General features: G+C 63.2%; 4 protein-coding genes across 9 annotated transcripts in view; 1 reads left to right on the top strand and 3 right to left on the bottom strand.

Annotated features, from left to right (window-relative positions):
• Nucleotides 1–1,126: 1,126 nt before the first annotated feature.
• On the bottom strand, nucleotides 1,127–4,563 carry LOC121075018 (collagen alpha-1(I) chain-like). Its single transcript, XM_040567777.1, has 2 exons — nucleotides 4,427–4,563; nucleotides 1,127–2,987 (listed from the first exon to the last, which is right to left on the bottom strand). Exons 1-2 carry the CDS (start codon nucleotides 4,485–4,487, stop codon nucleotides 1,150–1,152), a joined length of 1,899 nt encoding a protein of 632 aa, XP_040423711.1. The 5' UTR covers nucleotides 4,488–4,563; the 3' UTR covers nucleotides 1,127–1,149.
• A 3,332-nt stretch (nucleotides 4,564–7,895) lies between these two features.
• Nucleotides 7,896–12,514, bottom strand: LOC121075021 (mucin-7-like). 3 transcript variants are annotated; one of them, XM_040567784.1, is made up of 5 exons: nucleotides 11,243–12,514; nucleotides 9,378–9,725; nucleotides 9,164–9,280; nucleotides 8,703–8,788; nucleotides 7,896–8,562 (listed from the first exon to the last, which is right to left on the bottom strand). In XM_040567784.1, the coding sequence occupies exons 1-5, from the start codon at nucleotides 12,054–12,056 to the stop codon at nucleotides 8,491–8,493; spliced, it is 1,437 nt and encodes a 478-aa protein (XP_040423718.1). In that variant the 5' UTR covers nucleotides 12,057–12,514; the 3' UTR covers nucleotides 7,896–8,490. The 3 variants fall into 3 exon arrangements, with proteins under 3 accessions (XP_040423718.1, XP_040423719.1, XP_040423720.1); XM_040567785.1 differs by lacking the exon at nucleotides 11,243–12,514 and adding an exon at nucleotides 10,213–11,021 and having other exon boundaries at nucleotides 9,378–9,809; XM_040567786.1 differs by lacking the exon at nucleotides 11,243–12,514 and adding an exon at nucleotides 10,213–11,010.
• A 971-nt stretch (nucleotides 12,515–13,485) lies between these two features.
• On the top strand, nucleotides 13,486–17,430 carry LOC121075020 (deoxyribodipyrimidine photo-lyase-like). The gene is made up of 9 exons (XM_040567783.1): nucleotides 13,486–13,854; nucleotides 13,986–14,131; nucleotides 14,208–14,390; nucleotides 14,605–14,763; nucleotides 15,102–15,300; nucleotides 15,389–15,541; nucleotides 15,800–15,921; nucleotides 16,066–16,225; nucleotides 16,404–17,430. The coding sequence occupies exons 1-9, from the start codon at nucleotides 13,587–13,589 to the stop codon at nucleotides 16,541–16,543; spliced, it is 1,530 nt and encodes a 509-aa protein (XP_040423717.1). The 5' UTR covers nucleotides 13,486–13,586; the 3' UTR covers nucleotides 16,544–17,430.
• Nucleotides 17,118–24,213, bottom strand: part of RUBCN (rubicon autophagy regulator) — a 29,606-nt gene continuing 22,510 nt past the window's right edge. For all 4 annotated transcript variants that reach the window (XM_040567782.1, XM_040567779.1, XM_040567780.1 and 1 more), the window contains 7 exons: nucleotides 22,363–22,508; nucleotides 21,946–22,010; nucleotides 21,216–21,454; nucleotides 20,754–20,815; nucleotides 20,116–20,269; nucleotides 19,653–19,746; nucleotides 17,118–19,517 (listed from right to left, as the gene is read on the bottom strand). In XM_040567782.1, coding sequence (XP_040423716.1) covers nucleotides 19,354–19,517; nucleotides 19,653–19,746; nucleotides 20,116–20,269; nucleotides 20,754–20,815; nucleotides 21,216–21,454; nucleotides 21,946–22,010; nucleotides 22,363–22,508 — 924 coding nt within the window. In that variant the 3' untranslated portion in view covers nucleotides 17,118–19,353. The remainder of the gene's footprint in view (nucleotides 19,518–19,652; nucleotides 19,747–20,115; nucleotides 20,270–20,753; nucleotides 20,816–21,215; nucleotides 21,455–21,945; nucleotides 22,011–22,362; nucleotides 22,509–24,213) is intronic.

Below are 24,213 nucleotides of genomic sequence, written 5' to 3' on the forward strand. Positions count from 1 at the left end.
AACTGAAGTCATTGCCTGGTCCCTCAGCCCCAGGGAGAACTGCTCCCATGGGAGCACCAGCTGCCATCCCCCACGGCTGTGATCCCACAAGGAATGGGGATATGGGGGCTCCCTGGGCAGCACCGAGGTCGGGGTTTGCTGCCCTCTCTGCCCCATCGCTGGTCCCAAACGCAGCTCCAGATGCAGCAACAGGAGGTGGGAAAGCAGCGCTGGGAGCACCTGGGGCTTGGCTGGGCAGGGGTCCTGGTCCTTCAGCCCCCGAGAGGTCGGGCTCCAGCCCCACATGGCCGGGAGCCATGGGACCAGGCGGGGACACTTCTCCCGGTGCCGGGGCTGCTCCTGCTCCATCCCCATGTCCTGCAGCAGGGGACAGCTCGGTGCTGGGCAGGGCTCCTGCTGGGGCTGCTGGCAGCTCTGCGGTGTCAGCGGGACCCTGCTGAGCGCTGCTGGACGAAGAGCTGGTGTCCATGTAGGGACTTCTGCTCCCTGGGTTTGCTGCCTCTGTCGTATCTCCTGCACTCTCAGTTCCCTGCGCCGTGGCGAGCTCTGGGCCAGTTTCGCTGTACAGAGAGCCCTGGGACAGGCGGTCAGGGCCAGGGGCTGCTGCTGGCATGGGGGCTGCTGCTCCACCGTTCTCCAAAGTGGAAGATATTGGAAGTGTGTCACCGGGAGAGGCGGGGACCGGGCAGGGACACAGCACCAGGCAGTAGATCCGTCCCGACCTCCATCCCAGCGCCAGGAGAGGAGCTCAGGGATGGCCCAGACCCGGTCCCGCTGCCTCCCAGCGCCTGCCCCTCTGCTCCCGGCACCCCCAGGTCTGCGCCGGGCTGGACCCCGAGGGTGGGCGATGGGGGTCCCACGGATCCATGCGATGCAGAGCTGGGGGCATCCAGTGTCGAACTGAAGTCATTGCCTGGTCCCTCAGCCCCAGGGAGAGCTGCTCCCATGGGAGCACCAGCTGCCATCCCCCACGGCTGTGATCCCACAAGGAATGGGGATATGGGGGCTCCCTGGGCAGCACTGAGGTCGGGGTTTGCTGCTCTCTCTGCCCCATCGCTGGTTCCAAACGCAGCTCCAGACGCAGCAACAGGAGGTGGGAAAGCAGCGCCGGGAGCACCTGGGGCTTGGCTGGGCAGGGGTCCTGGTCCTTCAGCCCCCGAGAGGTCGGGCTCCAGCCCCACATGGCCGGGAGCCATGGGACCAGGCGGGGACACTTCTCCCGGTGCCGGGGGCTGCTCCTGCTCCGTCCCCAGGCGCTGCAGCAGGGGACAGCTCGGTGCTGGGCAGGGTTCCTGCTGGGGCTGCCGGCAGCTCTGCGGTGTCAGCGGGACCCTGCTGAGCGCTGCTGGACGAAGAGCTGGTGTCACCCTGGGTGCCTGCGTAAGGACTGCTGTCCCCTGTGTCCCCTGCCCGTGCCGTGTCTGCTGTGTCCCCCTGAGTAGGCCCTGCCAGGCCATTGGGTCCAGAAGAAGCCAGGCTGGCAGCATCCAGAGCTGAATTCGGGACGGTGCCAGCTCCATCAGCTCCCTCGGGAGCACCGGCTGCTGTCCCCCATGGCTGTGACCCCCCAGGGGACAGCGAGGCAGGCGCTCCTGGGGCAGCACCGAGGTCGGGGTTCGCTGTTGTCTCTGCCCCATCACCAGCTGCAGCCCCTGGGGGTGGGAAAGCAGCCCCGGGAGCACTGGGGGTGTCCGTGTGGGACGGCAGAGCGGCGGCAAGCTGCGGTTGCTGTTCTCCGGTGGGGCTCTGCCATGGGGCAGGCTGCAGGGAAGGCTCGGCCGGACCCACAGCCCCCGTGGGCAGGGGCAGTGTGATGGATGGGGCTGGGGCATCCGTGTCGCTCTGCGCATCCGTGGGGGCCCTGGAGGCCAGAAGCGAGGTGGCCGTGTCCCCTCGCTCCCCAGGTGCCTCGGGGGCTGCAGGAGCTGGGGCTGAGCCGGGGCTGGCCGGTGGCACCGCTGGGGCTCCCTGCACATCTCCATCCCCGCCACTGGCCGGTCCTGGTGAGGTGGCCGGGCTCAGCCCTGCCTGTCCAGCGAGGAGGGAGGTCAGCCCTGGGTTTTCTGCTGCTCCCGACACTGTCCCATTCTCTGGAGCCAGATGGGATGAATCAGTTTTGCCAACAGCACCATTTACTGCATCTCCCGCATCGCCAGACCCCAGAGCTGCTGGCCCCGGAGTGACACCCACGGTCTCACTCAGCACCTCGTCCCACCGTGTCGTGAGCAGCCCCCCAGCCCCGGGGCTGGGGATCGAGGAGGGGGCACTGCCTTCTCCTTGGCTGTCCCCAGGCAGGGTGACACCTTCCTCCGCAGCTCCCATGGCCGTGGCCAGCCCTTGGCTCAGCAGTGCGGTGACATGGGGACCCAGGGGGCTGCCGGTTGTCGGCTCTGCCCTCATGGCTGCTGGTGGCAGGGTGGCAGGGAGGGATGTGGCATCAGCCGTGGGCTCCAAGTCCGCTCCTTCCCTTGTCACCGACGCGAGGATGTCCTTGCTCATGTCTGCAAACAGAGGGGTGGCCCCGGGGGGTGCAGCAGGAGCGGCCGCCGTTACATCAAGCTCTGCGCTGGGGGTGAAAGCGGGCTGGGGGGTGAAAACCAAGGCGGCAGCCGAAACCGTCTGGTTTCCCTGGGACGCATTAAGAGACGTGGCCACGTCCGTCACCGCCTGGGGCTCTCCGCTGGGAGCCCGTGTTGCTGTGCTGGGGCTGAGCCCAGCCTCAGCATCGCTCCCCGCAGCCGGAGCACTGGTCGGAGCGCTGGTCGTGGTCACCAAATCTGCCTCAGCCCCGGAGGGGAAGGACGGGCTCGCCGGGCGTCCCGCGAGGACGCTCTCGGTTGTCTCAGTATCAGCCACGGCGGTGCTCGTCCCCGCGGTGCCCAGCGGCAGGGCGCCCCGTGCCTCGCTCTGCGCCGCGGTGGGAGAAGCTGTGTGGACACCAAACGGCCCCTCCGTGGTCACAGGGACGGCGACGGCGGCCCCGAGCCCTGCAGGGAGCACGGAGCAGGGCGTTACGGGGGGGACGGGGCCAGCAGCCCCCTGCTCCTTGGGTGGGAGCACAGGGGACGGTGGGACAGCGGGGCAGGGGTGACACAAAGCAGGCAGGGGCTGCAGGCATCCGTGTGCCTGCACAAAGGGGAATTTTCCTCCTTTGTTTTGCTCCTTCATGACGTGGGACAGAGCTCTGCAGTCTTAGGGAAGCCCCTTAGCGCTCTCTGCCTCACTGCAGAGACACCCCTGGGCGCAGCTTTGCGTTTTTGAATCTTTTGGGTGTCTGAGAGAAATTTAAATATGTTTTACCCAAAGCTCTTTGGCAGAGATGGCATCCACGGTTTGGTGAAACGTTTGCTGGCTGCAAATGGCTTCCGGCCCACTGCAGCCCCCCTTTCCCTGCCAAAACCCTGCCCCGCACCCAGGCCCTTATCTGCAGCGGGTGGATGGAGACCCCCCCCAACCCCAGGAGCCTCTCCCCAGCCCCAAAGCTGCAGGAGGGGCCGAGCAGCCGCCCATCAGGGCAGGCACCAGCCCCTTGCTGAGGTCCCACCCAGCCCTATTTTTAGGACAGGGGTGCAACCGCCGAAGGGATGGAGCAGCAGCCTGGAGGATCTGCTGACACTTGGCTCCGGGTGGCTGCAATTAGGGGAGACCTAATCAGCACCCTGCGGGTGAGACTGGGCGTTCAGCCCGCTCCCGGCCCTGGTGCTCCTGTTCGGCAGGTTCCCCCCGCGAGGCCGCCGACCCCCCAGCAGCAGAGGTGCCTCCCAGGCTCGGTGGCGTGCCGAGAGCTGCGTGCCACAGCAATGACCGCTGCCTCCTGTCCCAGTCCTGGGGTCCCCCCCCGGCTCTCCTTCCTCCGGGCTGCTTCCTCCCCTTCCCCTTCCTGCCCCGCTCCCGTCTTCGCCTGATGAATTAAGGTGTTTGCAGCAACCCCCCCCCCGCCCCTTCCCTATCGGCCGGAGGAGATGAGCCGCTTCCCTTCTCAGCTCGGGGAAAACAGTGAGTCACCCGAGTCCCCGAGTCAGGTTATTTTGGCACTCTGCACCCTAATAAATCCATGTTTTATCTTAATTCTTGCACGTAGAGCAGGAAATGCCGTGCACCCTGCGGCGGCCGAGCGGGGATGCTCGTGCAAGAGGAGCCTTAGCATGGAGCTGGGCTGTGGGTGAGGTGGAGCAGCCCTGGTGCACCCCCAGTGCCTGCCTTTGGTGTCCTTGCTGTGGGGGGACCTGGCTGCACCTAGCTTTGTGGGGCCATGTCTGCCCCCTAAAACACTTTCCCGGCTTTTTGGTTGCAAAGGACTGCAAGCACTTGTCCTAGGAAAAGCTTCCAATGAAGCCAGGAGGAAAAAAGACATCTCATCCATACCCCCTGGGGCAGATTGCGCCGGGGATTTGCAAGGACTGGGGTAGCAGAATAGGGGACATACCATGCAGAATCCATAGGCAGCATCCCACGAAGGCTGGAAGCGTCCATCCCCTGGTCCCCATGCTGCTGGAGCACCGGGAAGCTGGAAGGGAGGCAAGAGCAGCAAGGTGCAGCCCTGGCCCTGCTCTCCTGCTGGAGCTGGAGTCCCACAGGTGCAATCCCGCTCCCGGTCCCTCCTATTTATAGGGATGGCAAAGGAGGCAGGTCCCCTCCCGCCCCCGGTGCTCTCCCTCCACATCCCTGTCCTCAGCCCCTTCCCTCCCCGCCCTCCCCTCCACCTCCCCGGGAGGCTCTGGGGGCCCCCACCAGCCCCATAGAGCTGGGTGTGGGTTGGGGGCCACCCAAAAGCCCCCCCACAGGGACCCGACCCAGGCAGGGCACGGCCTGGAGCAGCGTTGCAGCACCAAAGTGAGCTGCGGAGGTGTGCCTGTGCCTGGGGTCAGGCAGGATGCAAGTCCCCCTTGGTTCAGCGTTTCCATCCAAAAGGAGGGGAACACACGGCTGGGGCAGGCCCTGGGGCATCAGCCACCCCCCCACACACCCCCCCCCACAGTGCTCCTCCATGACTGGGAGCACTGGGGAGCCCCGTCCAAGCCCCCAGCATCACCACCCTGTGTGCAGGCACAGCAGTGCCGGGGCGGGTGCTGGGTCGCTGCACCCCATATCCTCCCCACCCCCAGCCCGTTCCCCTACAGCAGCAATCCCTGCTCCCCACTCGGGGCTCCCCGGCGGCGAAAGGCGTTGCACAACACCCGCCGGTGGGCGTTTGGTAAGCAATTAAACGCTCCTTAACCAGCAGTGCCCGCGGGCGGCTCCTGCCCGGTGCCATTAGCAGCAGCACGGCGCGCGGCGTGCCGCCCGAGCCGGCAAACGTGGAGCTGGCGGCGGTGGCGGCGGCAGCGGCAGCGTGGGCGATGCCAGGGGAGGCCAAGTCACGACGAACACCCGTCACGCCAACCCACCCACGCCTTACCCCCTTGCCCGGGCACCGGGAGCTGGCCGTAAATCACCGCTCACCCGGAACGAATTGGGAGAGCGGTGGCGATGCGGGGGGACAGTGCCCAAAAGCTCCCTCTCCCCTGCGCTCCCCAAAACCCCCTCTTCCCCATTTTGGGCCAGCAGAGCCGAGGCATAGATTGGGGCGAGGATCCAAGCACATCCCCGCAACCCAGCGCCCGCAGCCCTCCTGGGGATCAGCACTGCGGGGATCGTCCTCGCCGTGAGCATGGTGTCCCGCTCCCACCCTGGGAAGGGGCTGTGCATTTATCCTTCTGCTGCGCCCGAAACCCATAGATCTTTTTGCTGTGCCCAAAACCAGGATCCCAGCAAGCCACCGGATCCCGCGGGGCTATTTCTCATCCGCAGTTATCGAGGCAGCACAGCACAGGATGGACACCAGAGCCAAGAAATGGGACAGAGGGCACAGAACTCAGAACTGTACAGACAGAGCCTGGTTTTGGGGGTTAGCAGGGTCCCACCAAGCCCACGGCGGGGAGATGCTGGATCTGAGGATGGGACCCCCCCCCCTCGGGATCGTGAGTCTGGGGTGGGCAGTGCTGGGAACCCCAGCGCCGGGGGGCTCAGCACCACGCAGCACAGCGTGGCATGGCAGCGCCTTATCGGCCTTCCTGGAATTAATGGGCTGCTTGTTCCAGCCCCGCGGAGATTACGGCATCTCCTGCCGGCAAGGGCATCTGGAGAGGGCTCGGGGGGGCCGGGTTATCCATCAACCCCGCGGGTTCTGGATCACTTGGTGTGCCGGGCACAGCGCAGTGAAGGGATGAAGGGGAGGGGGACGCGGGAGGGGACACCTAGGTCACCAGAGGCTGGTGACCACAGCCACGCACCCCATAACGCCACCCTCCAGAGGTGAGGGTCCCCCTGGGTGCCGGGGAGCGGGGTCTGCTCCCAGGGATGATGCTGATGGAGGGGAGCGGGTTACAGCAAGGAGGGTGGGAGATGATTTAAGGGCTGGAAGAGCCCCTCAGTGCAAGCAACATCCCTGTCTCAGTCATCAGCACACCCCAGCGAGCTGATGGTGGCAAAACCCCATCCTCGTGGGGAGGGCTCCACACCACAGAGGAGAAACCCCCAAAGGCGTCCACGTTGGGAAGTGTAGGGTGGGAAATATTCAGACTGGGAACCACAGGACTGGTGCTACGGGCACAGCTGGCTCCCATCACCTTCCCCCAGCTGTGAGTGGGGGCTCTGGGAGGGGTGCAGCTTCCCGGGGCAATTTCTGTGCTCAGGACCGCAGCGGTACCCAGACCCTACAAAGCAGCTGTGGGGGAAAGGCACCAGGCAGCACCATCAGGGATGTCAGGCACGCAGAGCACGGGCATTTGGCTGTGCTGGAGATGGCTGGGAGCCTGTCACAGCTCAGCGTCCCCAGTTCTGGATCGGTCCCCAGCACCCCCATCACAGCCGTGTCCCCTCTTCTCCGTCCCAGGATGAGGGCAGAGGGGCTTGGCCAGCCCGGAGCATCTCCTCCCCCTGCCACGACAGCGGTGGAAGGCAGCTGTGCCGGACGGGGATGGTAAGTGCCCCGGTCACCTTTTCATCCCAGCACTTGGGGACCTTTTCCTCCCTTTGTGACGCACTTTGGCTGCAGTCTCCCGGCCTTGGCCCCGCGCCACATCCCGGGGTCTGAAGTTATGGATTCAACAGCCGGCAGGATCAGCCCGGTGGGACTCGGCGTGGGAGGGCTCCTGGCTCGGCGCCACGGCGTGGGCAGAGCACGAGGATGATTTCCCCAGTGCCCCGCAAGGCGTGGGGAGCGGGGACCCCATCCAGCAGGCTCTGCCCTGGTCCCCCCGCTCTGCACCCCACTGTGCTAATGGCTCAAAAAAGCCCCAAAAAGCCAGGCAGTATCCTGGCTGGGAAACGGCTCTCTGGGGAATTTGGGTGTGCTCCTGCACGCTGCCTTTCCCCGTGGGGAAACGGGTGCAGGTCCTGGAGGCGGATAACCCCGTCCAGCTGGGGCTGGTGGCCGGCAGCAGGTGACACGTCTGCGGGTGACACAGCCAGAGCCTCAGGGCCAGGCAGTTCCCCTCCTCTCTCTCCCAGAATTGGGGTCACCATCAGCAGGGTCACTATGTGACCACAGCGGGACGTGTTCTTACGTCCCTGTTCGTGCACCCTCCCTGTCACAGCCCGGCCTGCGACTCACACAGACCAGAATGAGAGGAGCCAGCAGCGGGTTGGGAATGGATCCTGCCCAAATCGCATCACCCTGGTGAGCTCTTTGGGCTCCAGACCCCGCCGAGCCTCCCCCCTTTGCCCAGACCCTGTGAGCTGGGTGGCTGCGAGGTGCCTTTGTGTCCTGCCTGGCTGCTGGGTGACAGCTCAGGTGCCTGGGAGCGGTCCCCAGGTTTGGTGTTTGCAGCCCCAAACGCCCCCTCCCTCGGTGGGACACGGGCTGCAGGAAGGGATCAGCCAAAAATCCCGCCCCCCCAGTAACAACACAGCCATTTTGGTAATTATTTCACTTTTTAATCTCTCCGCGAGGTGACTTGCTTAGGGTAATAACTGCTTCGGCCTGATTTTATCTGGCTAATTAATCAGTTAATAAATGACTTTGCTGCAGGGGGATAGATGCTGCGGCCGTCTCCTTAGCCGGGGACTGGAAAAAAACCAGGGAAGGATTTCAGCCCACGGGATTTCCACAGCCCCACGGTGCACGCAGCTGCCCCACCAGCCGGTGGGGGAGCAGAGCACTGACATGGGCCCCCCCCGGCTGTGCCCCCGCAGCCAGCCAGGTCCTGAAATCTGCTTATTTCGGAGCACACGGGCTGACAACGGGCTGCAGGGGCTCCTTCCTCGTCTTCCTCAGTGCCACGGGTGGCTGGGGGGCTGCAGCGTGGGGTGGGATGCAGTGAGGCTGCGGGGAGGCAGGCAAGAGGGGTGCAGGCGGGCACCGGGGGTCCCGGGGGACCCAGGTTCAGCAGGATCCGTGCAGATCGCCCCCGAGGGACACAGCGGTGGGGGACGAGGAGCGGCGAGCAGGAGGCTGGGGGCTGGCTCGGGTCCCTGCCCAGCAGGACCTCGGCGGGCGAGGGGCAGCGCTCAGGGTTTCTTCCCTCTCCACTGCATCGTGAAGTTGGCGTGCGGGAACCTGACCTGCAGCCTGTGTTGGAGCTGGGGGCAAAGAACGGCCGTGACACCGCGCAGCATTTACAGGTGGTGCCGGAGGGGGTCTCCTGCCCCCTGTCCCCACCCAGGAAGGGACCCCAGACAAAGGAAAGACCCCCTAGGGAAGGGCTGCGGGCACACCTCACCTCGGACACGATCAGGTCCTGCACATTTGTGTTCCCGAGGCCCAGGGGGCTGGCCAGACGCATCGACAGGAAGATGTGGGACTCCCCTGGGAGCAGAAGACACACAGCTCTGCTTGTTCCCCTTCCATCCTGTGCCATGGCAGGACCTGGGGGTCTCTCCCCAGCACCACGAACAGAGCTGTGCAGGCTCAGGCGTGCCACCCACCCTCAGGCACGGACAGGGGGTGTCTGTGCCACCCTGCTCTGTGACACCGGCAGGAGAACAACCCTCCGTACGCACAGCAAACCATGCATCCCACCCACCACTGGTACCCCCAGGCTGAGAACATGGCAAGAGGGGCTGCAGGACCCCCCCAAAAGGCCACCACCATGCCAGGGGGGTGGTGATGCCCATGGGACACATGTGGCCCTACCAGCCAGACTTCAGAGAAGAGTTTGGGGTCCCAAGAGGTGGCACTTACTGACTGGGCTCATGATGCCGGGGCAGGCGGGCTGTGCCATCGGCAGGGCTGTGGAGGTGCTGGAGGTGTTGTTTGGGCTCTGGGTTGAGTTGGTGGCAGGGGAGGAAGGCTCCGTGCCTGGGCAAAGCAACGTGGCGTTAGTGCTGCCTGCAGGGAGAGCCAGGGGGTCCTAAACCTGGGGAAGACCCATTCTTCACCCCTCAGCCACACTCACCTGTGGTGGCACCGGGGCTCTGGGGTGACGCCTGGGTGTCCGGGGTTGTCCCCGTGGTCAGGGTGGAGGTACCAGGGCTGGTCCCATCTGTGGTCCCCAGTGGCTGGCTGGGAGTTGGGGTGCTCCCGGGCACCCCTGTGCTGGTGTGGGAGGGGGCTGTGGTGTCCTGAGGGGCTGTCGAGGGCTCGGCTGGTGCAGCTGTGTGTGGGGCTACGGTGGGAAGAGAGGGACTGCTGCTCCCCGGGGGTGTGCCGGGTGTCTCTGGAGTGGAGGCTCCTGTTTCAGGGCTGGAGGGAGGAGCGGAGGCTGTGCCGGTGGAGGCGGTGGTGGGCTGCAGCGCCGTGGTCTCTGTGGGTTTCAGGGAGGCAGAGAGAGCTGAGATCGCTGTAGCATTCAAGTCAGGCAGCCACCTCCTCCCTGAGCTGCTGCAGCCTGCCAGAAGTTAAATAATAATGCTATGAAGGGCAAAGGTCTGCTCTCAGCCCCTGCCCAGATGGATGTCTGCTCCCGAGGGCCCCGTCCTCACACAAGGGAGGAGGTGGAAGTCCACCTCTGCGTCCCGTTCACCCCACCAAGGCGAGAACAGGCGGCTGCATCCCCAGGCAGCCCCCAGGAAGAGGTAGAGGAAATTTGCATGTGAGGCAGCAGAAATAAAACAAAGCTTGTTGCTTACATGGTGCACAGCACGGCCCCGTTCTCCTGCCGGGAAGGGGCCGCTCAGCAAGCAGCACCCGCAGCGCGTCACGTCCCGTGCCCCCCACTGTGCATAAAGTCACCCCGGGGCCACCCAGCGCCCTGGCAGTGATGCTCCCCGCGCGTCCCCCTCGGCCCTTACCCAGCGCCAGCTCGGACACGGCGAGGCTCAGCAGCAGCAGCAGGGTCAGGAGCAGCCCTCCTCTGTGCCCGGCCATGCCCAGGCGGGCGGGAGCTGATGCCCCCCGGCAGGCCCACCCAGCTCCGAGCGCTCCCCGCAGCCCTGGCACTGCGGTGTCCGCGCTCCCTTTGCCGGATAGAGGCAGAGCGGCCAGGTGGGTGCTTTTATTCCCTGGGTGCTCGCAGGGAAGGAGGGGTTTCCACCCAGCACTGATGCCCCCAGGGATGGGTGCGATGCCCAGCAGACCTCCACCGGCCCTCCAGCAGAGGTCCTCTGCCTGGTGAGGGGACGGCTCCGATGGGAAAAAGCCCGGGGAAGCAGCTGGGCTGCCTGGGGCCGTCCCTGCGCCCCGAGACGGGGGTGATGCTTGGTGCCTGCAGCACCGAGGCCCCCGGGAGACAACAGCCCGCTCTGCCTGCGGACGAGTAAGCGGCCGAGAGAGCAGGCGGCGCTCAGGAAGGGCGTGCTCCAGCCCAAGGACTTGTCTCCCGGGCCGTCTGCGCAGGCATCACTTCCCCAGAACGTGTCGCAGCCGCGCGGAGCCGCTTCCTTCTTGTCGGGCTCAGGATCGAGCCCGCTCGGAGGCGCCCGCAGGCACCGGGCACGGCCACGCGCGCGGCCGGGACGAAGGCACCCAAGGGTGCCGGGGCGGGGCGCACGGGGGATGCCCAAGGGACACGGCTCCGGCGGCGGGGCGCAGCCCCCGGGGCGCCACGGGGAGCGCGCCACCGCGGGGCCACGCCCACTGCCACGCCCACCGCGGGCCACGCCCACTTCTGGCCACGCCCGCCGCCGCCCGCCCATTCATAGCCGGCACCGCCCTGCCGCGAGCCACGCCCCCGCCCATTCAAACCACGCCCATTCTGCCCCGCCCATTCGTGGCCCCGCCCATTCGTGGCCCCGCCCACTTTCCCCACCCTATATAAAGCCCGTGGCCGGGCACTGCTGGCCCTGGGGGGGTTTGGGGGTGCTGCCCTTCTCCTGCACTCACCTGTGGTGGCACCAGGGCTCTGGGGGGTGTCCGGGGATGTCCCCACGGTCCCGGTGGCGGTCCCTGGTGGCTGGCTGGGAGTTGGGGTGCTCCTGGGGACCCCTGTGCTGGGGTGCGAGGGGGTTGTGGTGTCGGTTGTGGTGTCCAGGGGGGTTGTAGAGGTTGGTGCGGTGGGAAGAGAGGGACTGCCGCTCCCCGGGGGCGTGATGCTGAGCGGTGTGGTTACAGCTGGCCCTTTGCTGGCGCTTGCGCCAAGCGCGGTGCCCAGCGAGGTAGAGGGGAGAGATGTGGAGTGAAGGGGGGGCAGCGCGCTGCTCGCAGTTCCTGCCGAGGTGATGCTCGGAGCTGGGGACGCGCTGGTCCCCGCTGACATGCCAGCTGCCGCCTCAGACCAGGTGGGTGTCGTGGCTGCGGAGGTTGGGCTTGGAGGTGTGGTGGCGGTGGTGGTGGCGGCGGTGAGCCCCGGCCGTGTGCTGGTGGCATAAGGGAGCAGCGTGGTGCTGGCAGGAGAACCCACACTGTCCCCCACCTCCGACGGGGGGCTGCTGGGGGCTGCCAGGCTGCTGCCCCAGGTCGGCACAGCGCTGCTCATGAAGGCATCCATCGGCATGCTGGACATCTCTGGGGTGGAGGCTCCTGTTTCAGGGCTGGAGGTAGGCAGGGAGGCTGTGTCGGTGGAGGCAGCGGTGGTGGGCAGCAGCGTTGGAGTCCCCACAGGCGTCAGGGAGGTGGGGAGAGCTGAGGTCACCGCAGCGTTTGTGGCTGTGATCCCTGCGAAGAGGTGGGACGGCGAGGCGTGAAAGGCTGGCACCATGATGGTGCTGGGGATGGCCCGGCACCACCGCCAGCATGAGCTCCTGGAGGCACCCTAGGCCACGGAGTCAGCAGCGGGGATTTGCCATCCTGCAGGGGCCCAACACGCGTTCCTCCTGAGCAGCAGCACCCTGCTCGTCGGTGTGCAAGGACAATAAATGCCCCAGCCTGACAAACAAGGAACTGGCCGTGGGCACGGCCGCCCTCTGGGCAGAAACACCTTCTGGCGCCAGCGATAAGCCCCGTGCCACCCTCTCCAGCCCTCCCGGGGGAAGTCAAACAAACCCGTCTGACGGGAAGAGCGGCGCAGGAACCGGTTACCGCGCTCGGGCTGGAATCTCCTCGGCAGTTTACACAAACCTCTCTGCTGCAGATCTTCAGGAACCGATAACGCGATGCATAAATAGTGGCGGCGGGGAAGCCAGCCCCGTAGGAAGGGAGGGGGAGAGGAGCAAATCCCTGCATGCGTGTCAGGGGTGAGCGGCGAGACGTGCTGCAACCCATGTAAGCCCTGTGCTCTGCAGGGGTTGAGGGATGGGGTCAGGGGTTGTTCCCCAGGGCTTGCAAGAGGCCGTAAGGCTGGTGAGCCCTGAATTTCCTCCTTTGCCCCGCTGGACATCAATTCTGCATTGTGCCCAGGGCAACCGCTTGCAGTTTCCCAGTCCTACAACAGCCCAGCACCCCTGCTGGGCAGGCACAGCTCGCAGGGAAGGTGACAACCCCTGCAGGGACCCACGCAGCAAGGTACAGCCCTGGAGTTCCGTGCTGCAGCACAGCAGAGGCCTCCTCTGCCTGCCGGAGACGCAATCGAAATAAAACTTGACGTGGGGGCGAAGCCGCCCCGGGGCCACCCAGCGCCCTGGCAGCAATGCTCCCTGCGCATCCCGCTCGGCCCTTACCCAGCACCAGCTTGGACACGGCGAGGCTCAGCAGGAGCAGCAGCAGGGGCAGGAGCAGCAGCAGGGGCAGGAGCAACCCTCCTCTGTGCCCGGCCATGCCCAGGAGGGTGGGAGCGATGCCCCCCGGCAGGCCCAGCTCCGAGCGCTCCCCGCAGCCCTGGCACTGCGGTGTCCGCGCTCCCTTTGCAGGACAGAGGCAGAGCGGCCAGGTGGGTGCTTTTATTCCCTGGGTGCTCGCAGGGAGCGGGGGATTTCCACCCAACGGGGCCACTCCCAGGGATGGGCAGGGTGCCCAGCAGACACCTGCGGGGGGGGCAGCGGGACCTCCAGCACCCCAGGGACAGCCCCCAGCACCCCTGGGGCCGTGCTGGGCATGGGGGGGTCGGTGCCAGCGGGGACCCCCTTGGGGGGGGGGGGGGGGGGGAGACCAGGCTGGATGTAGGGGCTGGGACAGCAACCCGTGGGTGGTGCACGGCCAGGAGGCTCCGCCCCTCACCCTCAAGCCCCGCCCCTTTTTTCTTGGCCCCGCCCCGCGTTGTATAACGCCCGCCGCCACGTGGGGGAGGCTCCGGGGGTCCCCGCCGGTGCTGGCAGCCGTCGGGCCGGGGTCCCGGGGCTGTCCCGAGCCGAGGATGCCGCGGGGCAGCGGGAAGAGGAAAGCCTCCGGGGGTGGGGAGGCTGCGAAGAGGAGGGAGGAGGAAGAGGAAGCGGAGGAGGAGGAGGAAGAGGCCGCGGGGAGGCTGGAGGCAGCGCTGCGGGAGGCCCGGCGGGCGGCGGCCCCGTCGGTGCGGGAGTTCAGGTACAACAAGAAGCGGGTCCGGCTCGTCTCCCGGGGCCCCGAGCTGAGGGAGGACGCCAAATGCATCCTCTACTGGATGTCCCGGGACCAGAGGGTGCAAGGTAAGGATCCGAGCCCCCGGCCTCCACCCTGGCACGCTGGGGCGACATTTGGGGGGGCTCCTCCTGCGCAGCCCGCGGCTCCTTCCCCTCGCAGCGCGTCCCCGACACAGCCCCTGTGCTTTATCCCCCAGATAACTGGGCTTTTCTCTACGCCCAGCGCCTGGCCCTCAAACAGGAGCTGCCTCTGCGCGTCTGCTTCTGCCTGGTGCCCAAATTCCTCGGTGCTACCATCCGCCACTACGGCTTCATGCTGAGGGGGCTGCAGGAGGTCAGCAAGGTACGGGGACACGCGGGGGTCAGGGTGGGACACGGAGCCACCAGGACCGTCCCTCAGCCCTCTCGTCTCGTTGCAGGAGTGCACGGAGCTGAACATCCCCTTCCACTTGCTGCTGGGCTACGCCAAGGACGTGCTGCCCCCCTTCGTGGTGCAGCAAGGCGTGGGAGGGCTGGTGACAGACTTCTGTCCCCTGCGTGTCCCCAGGCAGTGGGTGGAGGATGTCAGGGAGCGGTTGCCTGAGGACGTGCCCTTTGTGCAGGTGGGTCTCGGTGATCTAGGGGAGGGGGGGAAAGCCCAGGCTGGTGAGATAGGGAAGAAACAAACGTTCTCCTGCTTGGGCTGGCTGTGGAGGTGCATTGGAGTGGCCCAAGCGGGGGGGGGGAGGACGTTGTCCTGGGTGCGGTGTGGGTCTTGCCGTCAGGACTGTTTTCTTCTCGTTTGCTGATGTCCTTCTCCGTGGCTTTGCTTCCCAGGTGGACGCCCACAACATCGTGCCCTGCTGGGTCACCTCCCCGAAGCAGGAGTACAGCGCCAGGACCATCCGGGGCAAGATCCACAGCCAGCTCCCGGAGTTCCTCACCGAGTTCCCTCCCGTCATTCGGCACCCGCATTCCCCGTCCTGCCCCGCGGAGGTACCGGGAGCCACCCCTCTGCACCAAGCCCTGGATAGCTTCACAGCTGCTCTGTGATCCTGGGAGCGGGGACAATGACCTGGCCACGGGCAGTGGGAGATGGGGAGACCCTGGGGAAGGGAGGTTCCCACCCCATTCTTCCAGATATCGAGCAGATCTCAGCCATGCAGGGCTGGTTTGTAGCTGGCATGAGCTGGGGGCTTGCAGGCAGGGGACGGCCCTAAGCAGGCACACGGGGGACATAAATAAGACTCAGGGCAGCCTTGTCTAGAGATCGTCTGCTGCTGGGGCTCAGCTCTGGCACAGCAAACGCACTCACTCTGCTTGGTTGCTCGCAGCCCATCGCGTGGGACGCCTGCTACTCCAGCCTGCAGGTGGACCGCTCGGTGGCAGAGGTGGAGTGGGCGACCCCCGGCACCTCCGCGGGGCTGGCCGTGCTGCAGTCCTTCATCGCCGAGCGGCTCAAGTCCTTCGGCTCCCAGCGGAACGACCCCAACAAGGCTGCTCTCAGCAACCTCTCTCCCTGGTTCCACTTCGGTGAGCGCCCCGGCCGTCCTGCCGTGCGCAGTGGCACAGACGGGTGACCTGATGGGTGACCTGACCCGCACCTTCCCCGTGTCCCCAGGCCAGGTGTCCACCCAGCGAGCCATCCTGGAGGTGCAGAAACACCGGCGCGCACACAAGGAGTCAGTGGATGCATTCGTGGAGGAGGCCGTGGTGCGGCGGGAGCTGGCCGATAACTTCTGCTACTACAACGAGAACTACGACAGCCTGCAAGGTGGCGCTCCAGGGCGGGTGGGCAACTCTGGGGGGTCAGATTAGTGCCCAACTGTGGTCACCTCAACTTGGCCAGCCCCTGTTTTCGCTAAGGAAGGGGCCATGGGGGCATTAATGTGCCATCAATATCCCCTGGACATAGGCCAGGAGGCAACTAATGCCCCCTTGGGAGGCTGCCTGCAGGGTTGGGGTCTCCAGCGCTTGGTTCCCCCCTTGCCCATTGAGCCGGTCGCTCAGCGTTGCTCCTCATCTCCCACAGGTGCCTATGACTGGGCGCAGACCACCCTGAAGCTCCACGCCAAAGACAAGAGGCCTTTCCTCTACGAGCTGCAGCAACTGGAGCAGGCCACCACGCACGACCCGCTCTGGAACGCTGCCCAGGTCAGGGACCCCAAAGGCCCCGCTGCCTCCCCTGGGACCTCCAGCCACGCCGAGCGGGCTGCGGCCATGCCGTGGGGTGAATGGGGGCTGGGAGAGGCACAGGCTTTCCCAAGTTGACCCCTGTGGCTATCCCCTTCCCCACAGCTGCAGATGGTTCGGGAGGGCAAGATGCACGGCTTCCTGCGGATGTACTGGGCCAAGAAGATCCTGGAGTGGACCCGCTCCCCCGAGGAGGCCCTGCGCTTTGCCATCTACCTCAACGACCGCTATGAGCTGGATGGGAGAGACCCCAACGGCTACGTAGGCACGTTGCGGGAGGGGTTATGGGGTGGGGGGTCTCATCCCTTACGGCCACAGCATGGGGATGGGGGACAGGGCTCTCAGCCTTTCCATCTTCCTCGGCGCCCCATCCCGGCTGCTTACTGGCCCCCAGATGCCCACAAGCACGGGGCAGAGCTGATGTCCACCTCCGTGTCCAACAGGCTGCCTCTGGTCCATCTGCGGCATACACGACCAGGGCTGGAAGGAGCGGGACGTCTTCGGGAAGATCCGCTACATGAACTACTCCGGCTGCAAGCGCAAGTTCGATGTGGACCAGTTCGAGCGCCGCTACGCCCGCTGAGAGCTCTCCCAGTGACTGGCGCAGTGGTGCCCGGGATGCAAGGGGTGAGATGGGGGCGTGCTCCTCCCTGCGCAGGGTGGATGTGCCTTTGCTGTGGTGCTGGCTCACATCTAACCCAGGATAGCCCTGGGTGCAGCTGGAGGGCTCCTACCAGTGGCAAGCCCCAGGGTTTTGCAGGTTTCTGCTTTCTCTCACCCCCAGCTAGAGCTGGGGCAGCTGTGTGGGGCTTGCCACAGGCAGCAAGGTGCAATCCTCAGCCAGAAAGCTTTTTCTACAACCACTGTGCTCAGGATAAGCCAGAGTCTGTGCAGCTGCTACCCACAGCTTAGCTTTTTTTTTTTTTCTGGGGAAAGGTCCCCAGAACCAGGCTCCTCATGCCATGCCTCCTGCAGAGCAACTTGGTGCAAAGCCAGCATGGTGCTGGGCTTGCCCAAGCACCCTCAAACAGTTAGCCCCCAGCCTTTTGGTGTAAGGTCTACAGTTCGTATCCCCAGTGTTTGTGGGTCAATGCATGAGCCCTGCTGCTGGCAGGGGGCTCAGCCTCAGGAAAGAACAGCTCAGAACACAACCACAGTTAGTTTAACTTAGTTTATTAGGGACGGCGTTTCACTGCTCTGCTGTGCAATAGTCCCGTGGGGAGGGCTCCAGTTAAATGCCAGGGCAGCCCCTGGCTCTCCCTTCAGACATCGCAGCAGTGTTAGTGTTGTGCGTCACCTTGCCCAGAGACCTCCCCCAGGTTTTAGGTTCCCATTGCATCCAGAGGGAGGGGGGGGAAAAACACAAATAAACCAAAATCCATTCGCTTGTCTCTAAAGATACTCAGTGCTTCTAGAACTGGACGTGGGCAGTCACTCAGCCAGTGGCCCACGACATTAAAGTGCTTCAAACAAAACAGTGTGGGTGAAGGTGTGCTGCTCTGAGCCAGCTCCTAGGAGGGGGGAGACCAGCTCCAGACCTGCCGAGCCGGATGGCAGCATGGGGACAAGAGGGAAGGATCGTGGCAATGCTCTCTGCTTGCAAGGTGGCCCAGCTGCTGGCAGCTTCAAGGCTTGTAGAGCTCGTGCCAGCTGTGGAACAAGCAGGAGAGCAGCTGCTCCCCTGGGGAAAAGGAGGATAAAGGAGGATAAAGACAGGAGGAGGCAAAAACCCAAGGGAGAAGGAGGGGAACTACCTGTCCCAGGCCAGGACTGCTAGAGCTGGTAAGTAGCCAGCCCTGGTTTTGTTAGGGCACCGGCATGGAAGACATGTCCCCAGCAGTGAGGCTTGGAGCCACCCTGCAGCCACCTCTCCTGGTCCCAGCCTCTCCCCTCTGAGCCTGCCATCAGGGGCAGCCCACGAGCAGTGACATCCCAGCCTCAAGGCAGGCTGAAAGCTGGTGTCCCCTGTCCCTCAACACCCTTCATCCTTCCCACCACCTGACTGCCAGGCTGGGTGGGCTCCGGCTCCCCCAGTGCTACCTTGGTGCTGGACACTGCCCGTACTGTGGGACAAAGCATCCCCTGGGTGCAGCGGCACCCTGCAGCACCGCCAGTGCCAATCCCTCTCCCAAAAAGTGCACCCCCGCTTGAGAGCAACCTGTCCAGCTTCTCCCTGGAGGCTCTGCCTGGCTCAGTGACCCCTCTCCCAAGGGGAGCAGGGCTGATGGGAGAGGGGACACCTGGCAGCTGCCAGCCCTGGTCAGGGGTGAGGTACCAGGAGCAGGGAAGCTCTGGAGGTCTTATATGCCCCCACGTAGGAGCATTTCCAGCAGCACCTTCTTGAGGGGTGGGGAGCAAACAGTTAAAAATACAAACAACAGCGTTAAAAAAAAATAAAACCAAATCCAGCCAATTAAAAAAAACAAAAGCCCAACCTAAAAGAACAACCTGTGACAGAGGCTGGGGGGAGGCACCCAGAGGGCTGAGCTAAGAGCCTTCACACGCATCCCAGGGTGACACTGCCAGGGTGAGGTCCCATGTCACCCTTAAAGGAGGAGACATCCCCAAGAACAGACCAGCAGCATGAGGGAGAAGCAAGGTTCAAAGCCTCTCTTGCTGTGCTCTCCTGCCACAAGATCTCCCATGCGATGCCTAGAAGCATGGGTCCCCTTGGGTGGCTGCACCTCCTGGCTGCCCCCTGGGTGCTGCCTCTGCAGGGGCAAGGGGGGCAGACACACCACATTTTTACCATTGCTACCTCTGTTCTGATCCTGGAGGAAGAGAAATGGGTCTCTGGCAATGGTTCCAGTCCACATGTGAAAAAGGGAGCTGCTAACTGTACTGTTCAGCCCCAACCCCCTACCCTCCCTCCACAAACACACGCAGCAGCAGCAAGACAAGCCTGGGAAGACTCGGAGAGCTGATTCCTGCCTCCCAGGAGGGGACATGGCCAGGGCTTCCAGCGTCCAGCTGCTGAGCAGAAAGTGCTGACCCCACTGGGGAACCTCCCAGGGAGGAGGAGACGGGGACAGGCCATGCAGCCCTGCCTGGCCCAGCAGTTCCCAAAGGGGAAGACAGCAGCCCGGCACGTGAGCGACTGCCTGGTAAAGGTCCGTGTTCAGCCTGCAGGACAGACAGGGGTGGCTGCCTTTCCCCAAGCCAAGGCATCAGGGGGGCAACTGGTACCTGGAGCAGACTTAGAAGACAGAAAATGTTCATTCCCCAGCACTGCTGCACCGGGGAAAACAGCTCCCTTCGAGCCAGTGCTCCAAGCACCCAGCGTGACAAGTGTCCCAGCGCTGCTCCTCATCACAAGTCCGCTTGGCTCAGTCTCTGGTGATGAAGGCCACAGGTATAAACAAACCCGCTACCTGCTCCTCTGCTGCAGTACGCTCATGTGGTTGCTGCTGCATCCTGCTGCTCCAACTCATCTTCATAGTCCGAGACGTAGGACTCCATGCTCTGCTTGGCCAGCAGCTCCCGCCGAGCTTGGAGTCGCTCACAGCGCGGGCAGTGGGTGGACTTGAAGCAGGACTTGTGGTAGCAGGCTTTGCACTCTGCAAGGAGAGAGGAAGGGCATCTGAGACCTGCAGGCTGGCAGAGGCTGACTCAGGCTGGCTGGCTCTCCGTACCCTCCAGGCTTGTCCAGGAGGACACTGCAATCCCCTCCCCATTTCTCCCCAGTACCTCACCTTCACACGTCCTGCACTTGTTGAGCTCGAAGGGGAAGATGACGTCGTCTTCATTCTGGCAGAACTCGCAGATGAAGCCTTTAGCTTGGCACAGCTAGAAGAAAAGGTGAGGAAAAAGTGGCTAAATGCTCCTCGTCTCCCTGGCAAGCCAGACAGGAGGTAGAGAGGAGAAGGACAGTAGGACACAGTGCCCTGCTCTAGCCATGTGCAAAAGTCCATCCCCAGCACCGTGCACAGCAAGGCAGAATCAACACCTCGTGTTAGGGAAGAGAAAGCCAAAATGGGTTAAGAAATATCCCACACCTGCTGGGTAGCAGCTCTGTGTAACAGGCAGGAGCAGCTAGCATTTAACCAGTTAACTCTGTGGCTGCTCTGCATGTCAAAGGCCTCGCCACTGGCTATTTATGCAGCAAAGCCTGCTCCAAAGGGTGCAGAGCTGCACAAGTGGTGAATGAAGCCTTACCATGCACTTCTCAACGTGCAGGCTGCCTGCCTTCAGCAGTTCCGTCAGGCGAGGCACCAGGTCCCCCCTCTTTGTGGCGTTGAGGTCGCTCAGGGAGTAGAGGTGCAAATCCTCCGTCAAGTGGCCGGGCACTGCATCAAAGGAGTCCAGTAGGCTGCAAGGACAGAAAAACTGGAGCTCAGAGGCGAGGGACTGCACAAAGTCCTCTCTCTGCACTGCTTCTGCTTTCTCTCTCCCTCCGCTCAGCACTTCACCAAGTCACCCTGCCATTTGTGGTGGGATCTTGGAAAGAGCCCTCACCAGACACCTTCCATGCCTGGAGCAGGAGGCTTTTAGGAAGCAAGGGATGCCAACAAGACCCCGAATCAAATCCCTTCCGGTCACTGCAGTTGATGCAGTGTGACCTGGTGCACACCCCAATCCACGGGACTTCACCAGCTCCCAAAGCCCCCACTGAGCTCCTCAAGACTTCAACAGTGCTAGAGGTGAGAGACAGGAACAAGCTCAGAGGTCACAGAGGTATCAGGACAGACTTTGCAAGCCTCCGTTTATCCCCAGTCTGCACAGACCCCCTTTGCAAATTGCCATGGGACAGACACAGGACAGCAAACAGCTTAGCCTCACACCGCAGGACTCACTCTTTAGCTAGCCGGCAGGTCTTAAACATGTTCTTCATGTGGAAAAGCTGGATTCGCAGCATCTGGAGAGGAAGGCGGGACACAAGAATCAGTAAACAGATCACAGTCCTTAGCTAAACATGTCTGCCCCGTTTCCTGCACTGGTGAAATGCCTGCTGCTCCTCAGCTGCAGTTCCCAGGTATTGAGACGTTTACACCATGCTGAATAAGGCAAGCACAACCAGTCAGCACGTGCTCCAGGAAATAAAGCACCAAGGCCCAGCTGAACACCACGCAGAAATTCCTTCCCGCTCTACGTTACTGTACAGGAAACGAGATGTGAATGGAAACCCGCAGCGCTGAGGTTTTAAGCTTCAAAACCTGACATATCCGCTTCTCCCCAGCCGCTCCAGCACGTTTTTACAACTGGCAGCCACCCACCCCACCCAAACCCCACACAGAGAGGCACGGGAAGGGTCTTACCCACACTTGGTTGAGAGACTTCACTTTCCTGTACAGGGCAGGATTGATATCCTGCACGTTGAAGAGTGGGTCGCTCCAGATCTTGCTCAGCAGGTCTTTGGAGAAGTTGCTCACGTAGTACTTGCTGAAGTCCCACTTGCGCAGGATGCGGCTGGGGATGACCGTCTGGGCGTTCTCGTGGCAGCACTGGCAGAAATACTTCCCCAGGTACTCACAGTACCGCATCCGCTTGATGTAATCTGGCCCAGCCCAGGAAGACAGGGAGGTCGGATGATGTGCAGGCTCTGCCCAGCCACGTTTCAGACCCCCAGCGCTGCTCAACGTTCCCAACAAGCAGGGCGTTCTGCCTGCTGCCACCTCCTGCAGCCCCCAACTGCCCAACACCGGAGTCTGCACGCTCCCTACGGACTGCGGAAGCCTTTGGGACCGCCATGTGCCCATCAGTCCCATGCGGCCACACCTGCCTAGGCATTCAGGAAGGACTGCTAAGCAAAGAGCTCAGCAGCTGTACCCACAGCAGAACCTGCTGGGAGCTTTAGGGAGACGCATGAAAACTGTGACCCGAACTTGTGGACACAGACACTGTAGAACCTGAGGAATGAGGAAGAGTGTGCCATTTTCCCAGTGACCTCATGCTGAGCTCTGCCACGACCCACCCACTCTGCATCTTCCCACTCATTCACAGGCTATTCCCTGCTTTCCAGCTATGGGTCAGGGTCCCAGCGCTCACCAGGATCAGTCCGGATGCCACAGCCCGCGCAGCGGTAATTCTGCTTGGCCACAGCCACCTTCCTCCTGCCCAGAGACAAAAGATGACACGCATGAATCCAGCCCTGATGGCACCTGGCACCAGAGGAGGGGCACTGTCCTAGCTCTCCGTGGCAGGGACATCCATATTTATTGCCACCTAGGTGTGGACAACAGCTAAGGAGAGGGGACAAGCCCTGGTGCACACCAAAGGCAGCATCCACAGGCACCAGCTCCATCGCACAGCACCAGCTGCTGGAGATGACCAACGCGGATTTACCAGGCTGAGAGCAGAGAAGCCCCGCCAGCAAAGCAGGAAGGGCAGAAAATCCACCTTGGCATTGCTGGGAAAGGGGGAAAGGGCAGGTACCGGAGAGCCCAATGCCACACAGGTCCTTACGTTGGGGCTGGGTGAACGTTGAAGATGATCTGCGGTCGTGGGGGGGCCCACTCCAGGTTTCCGCGCACCCGAATCCTCAGCTTGTAGATGTCGGCGTGCTCTCCATCGTCGGGAGAGATGGGCAGAGAGTCGGGGATGGGCAGGAGCTGGGAGAGGCAAGCAAGAGCGTCAGATCCCTGCCTGGCACCGAAAAGGCAACACACTTGTCTGGCTTGCCAGGAACCCACAAGCGCAGCCCCCTGAAAAACTGCCTGGCACCACTGCCCAGCCCTGCTGCTCCGGCTGAACAGAGGGGCTGGAGAAGGGATTTCCTCAGGAATCCGAGCACTCTGCTGTACGAGGCTCCAGTGGCTCTGCCACTGCCATTTGCATGCGGGGTCTTTTCTGTTTGTTTTTTTTTTTTCACACACTTTCACTCTTCCCTGATCTCTAAGCAGCCCAGGAAACTGGACAAGTCTTCTCATGCTTCCCAAGCAGAGCACTTCTCCCAGCTCACCGGGGTGTGATCCTTCAGCCCTTCAGGGCATGGGTAGGTCATGGGCAAGCAGAAGAGCCTGGCAGAGAGCTGGCACAGGGCAGAGGATGCTGAGCTAGAACAGGAATGAGCCCAAGTCCCTTAGATCCCCAGGACAGCACACACTGAAGAGCAACCTGCATTTTGGGGAGACCAGACACAGCAGCCTCTGGGAGGAAACCACACGGAGGAGGGCTGAGCACAAGACAGGCAAACCCACCAAGATGCCAGTGTTATTCTCTGCAGACATTAGTAGGAAAAGGCCGAGGCACAGCTGCCCAGGAGGACGTGGCAGCAAAACACCCCAAGAGAACATGCTGCAGGTGGCAGAGAAGAAGCCACTTCCACAGCACTGCTGGAGATGCCTCCTGCTCCTTCAGGAGTTCTTCAACTCTCAGCTCTTCTCCCTGGTGCCTCCAGGAGGCCCTGACAGACCTCACAGCACGCTGACAACTCATTTCCACACTGGTGCCTCAATAAAGGGACCGTTTAGCATATTGTATGTGGTGTGAGAGAGGCACCAGACAAGCCTGCTGTCGTTGGCAGGGGCATCAGGGATGCCACACGGGGCCTTGGGAACACTCCGAGCTGCCCTGGAGGTTTGCACCAACTCTGGCAAACCTCCCTCTTGCCTCCAGAGCCACTCTCAGCAGAGGAGGGGAACTGGTATTAGGTGCTGTCTACACTCAGTCCTGCCTCCAAACCACCCTCCACGCTGGAGGGGAAGATGTGGAAGGTGTTACCCAGCTGGGCACTGCTGGGTTGAGCAGTTAGTGCACGCTACGGCCCACGCATGCTCCCTCCGGGCACACTGTCCACTCCCAACGTACCAGCAGGAGCTTTTTGGAAAGCTGCCTTTTCTTATACCAGCCGGGACGCCTAAAGAACTTTTTTAGAGACCGTCTCAGGCCCTGAAAACCAACAGCAAATAAGCTGTGAAGGTGCTCAGCGAGAGCAGCCGGTGAGCAGCCGTGCAGGCTGTGCCGCTGCCCCAGCTCTGCCCTGCACAGCTCCCACCCGTAAGCTGCTGCTGGTCCCACATTGCTTCCTCTCTCCTCCTGGCTGCTAGGCAAGGCACTGCACAGCAAGCGGCACAGCCCGGAAAAAAACCCATCCTTCCCTCCTCGCAAAGGGATTGTCAGGGCTAGCAAAGGCCCGAGGCAGTGGGCACAAGGCCAGGGGTTCACGGAAAAGCCATCAAATAATCAGTGACTTGGGATTTCCACAGAGCAGTGGGAGCTTTGCTTGTATGCTTCTCCAATCACTGTGCTTACGTGCTTCCTTGCTCCTGTCCTGGCATCCCCACGTGCCTTGGTGGATCCACCCCGGCCATTCTG

The sequence above is a fragment of the Cygnus olor genome, chromosome 9 (genome assembly GCF_009769625.2).
Source record: "Cygnus olor isolate bCygOlo1 chromosome 9, bCygOlo1.pri.v2, whole genome shotgun sequence".
In the NCBI taxonomy this organism is placed as follows: domain Eukaryota; kingdom Metazoa; phylum Chordata; class Aves; order Anseriformes; family Anatidae; genus Cygnus; species Cygnus olor.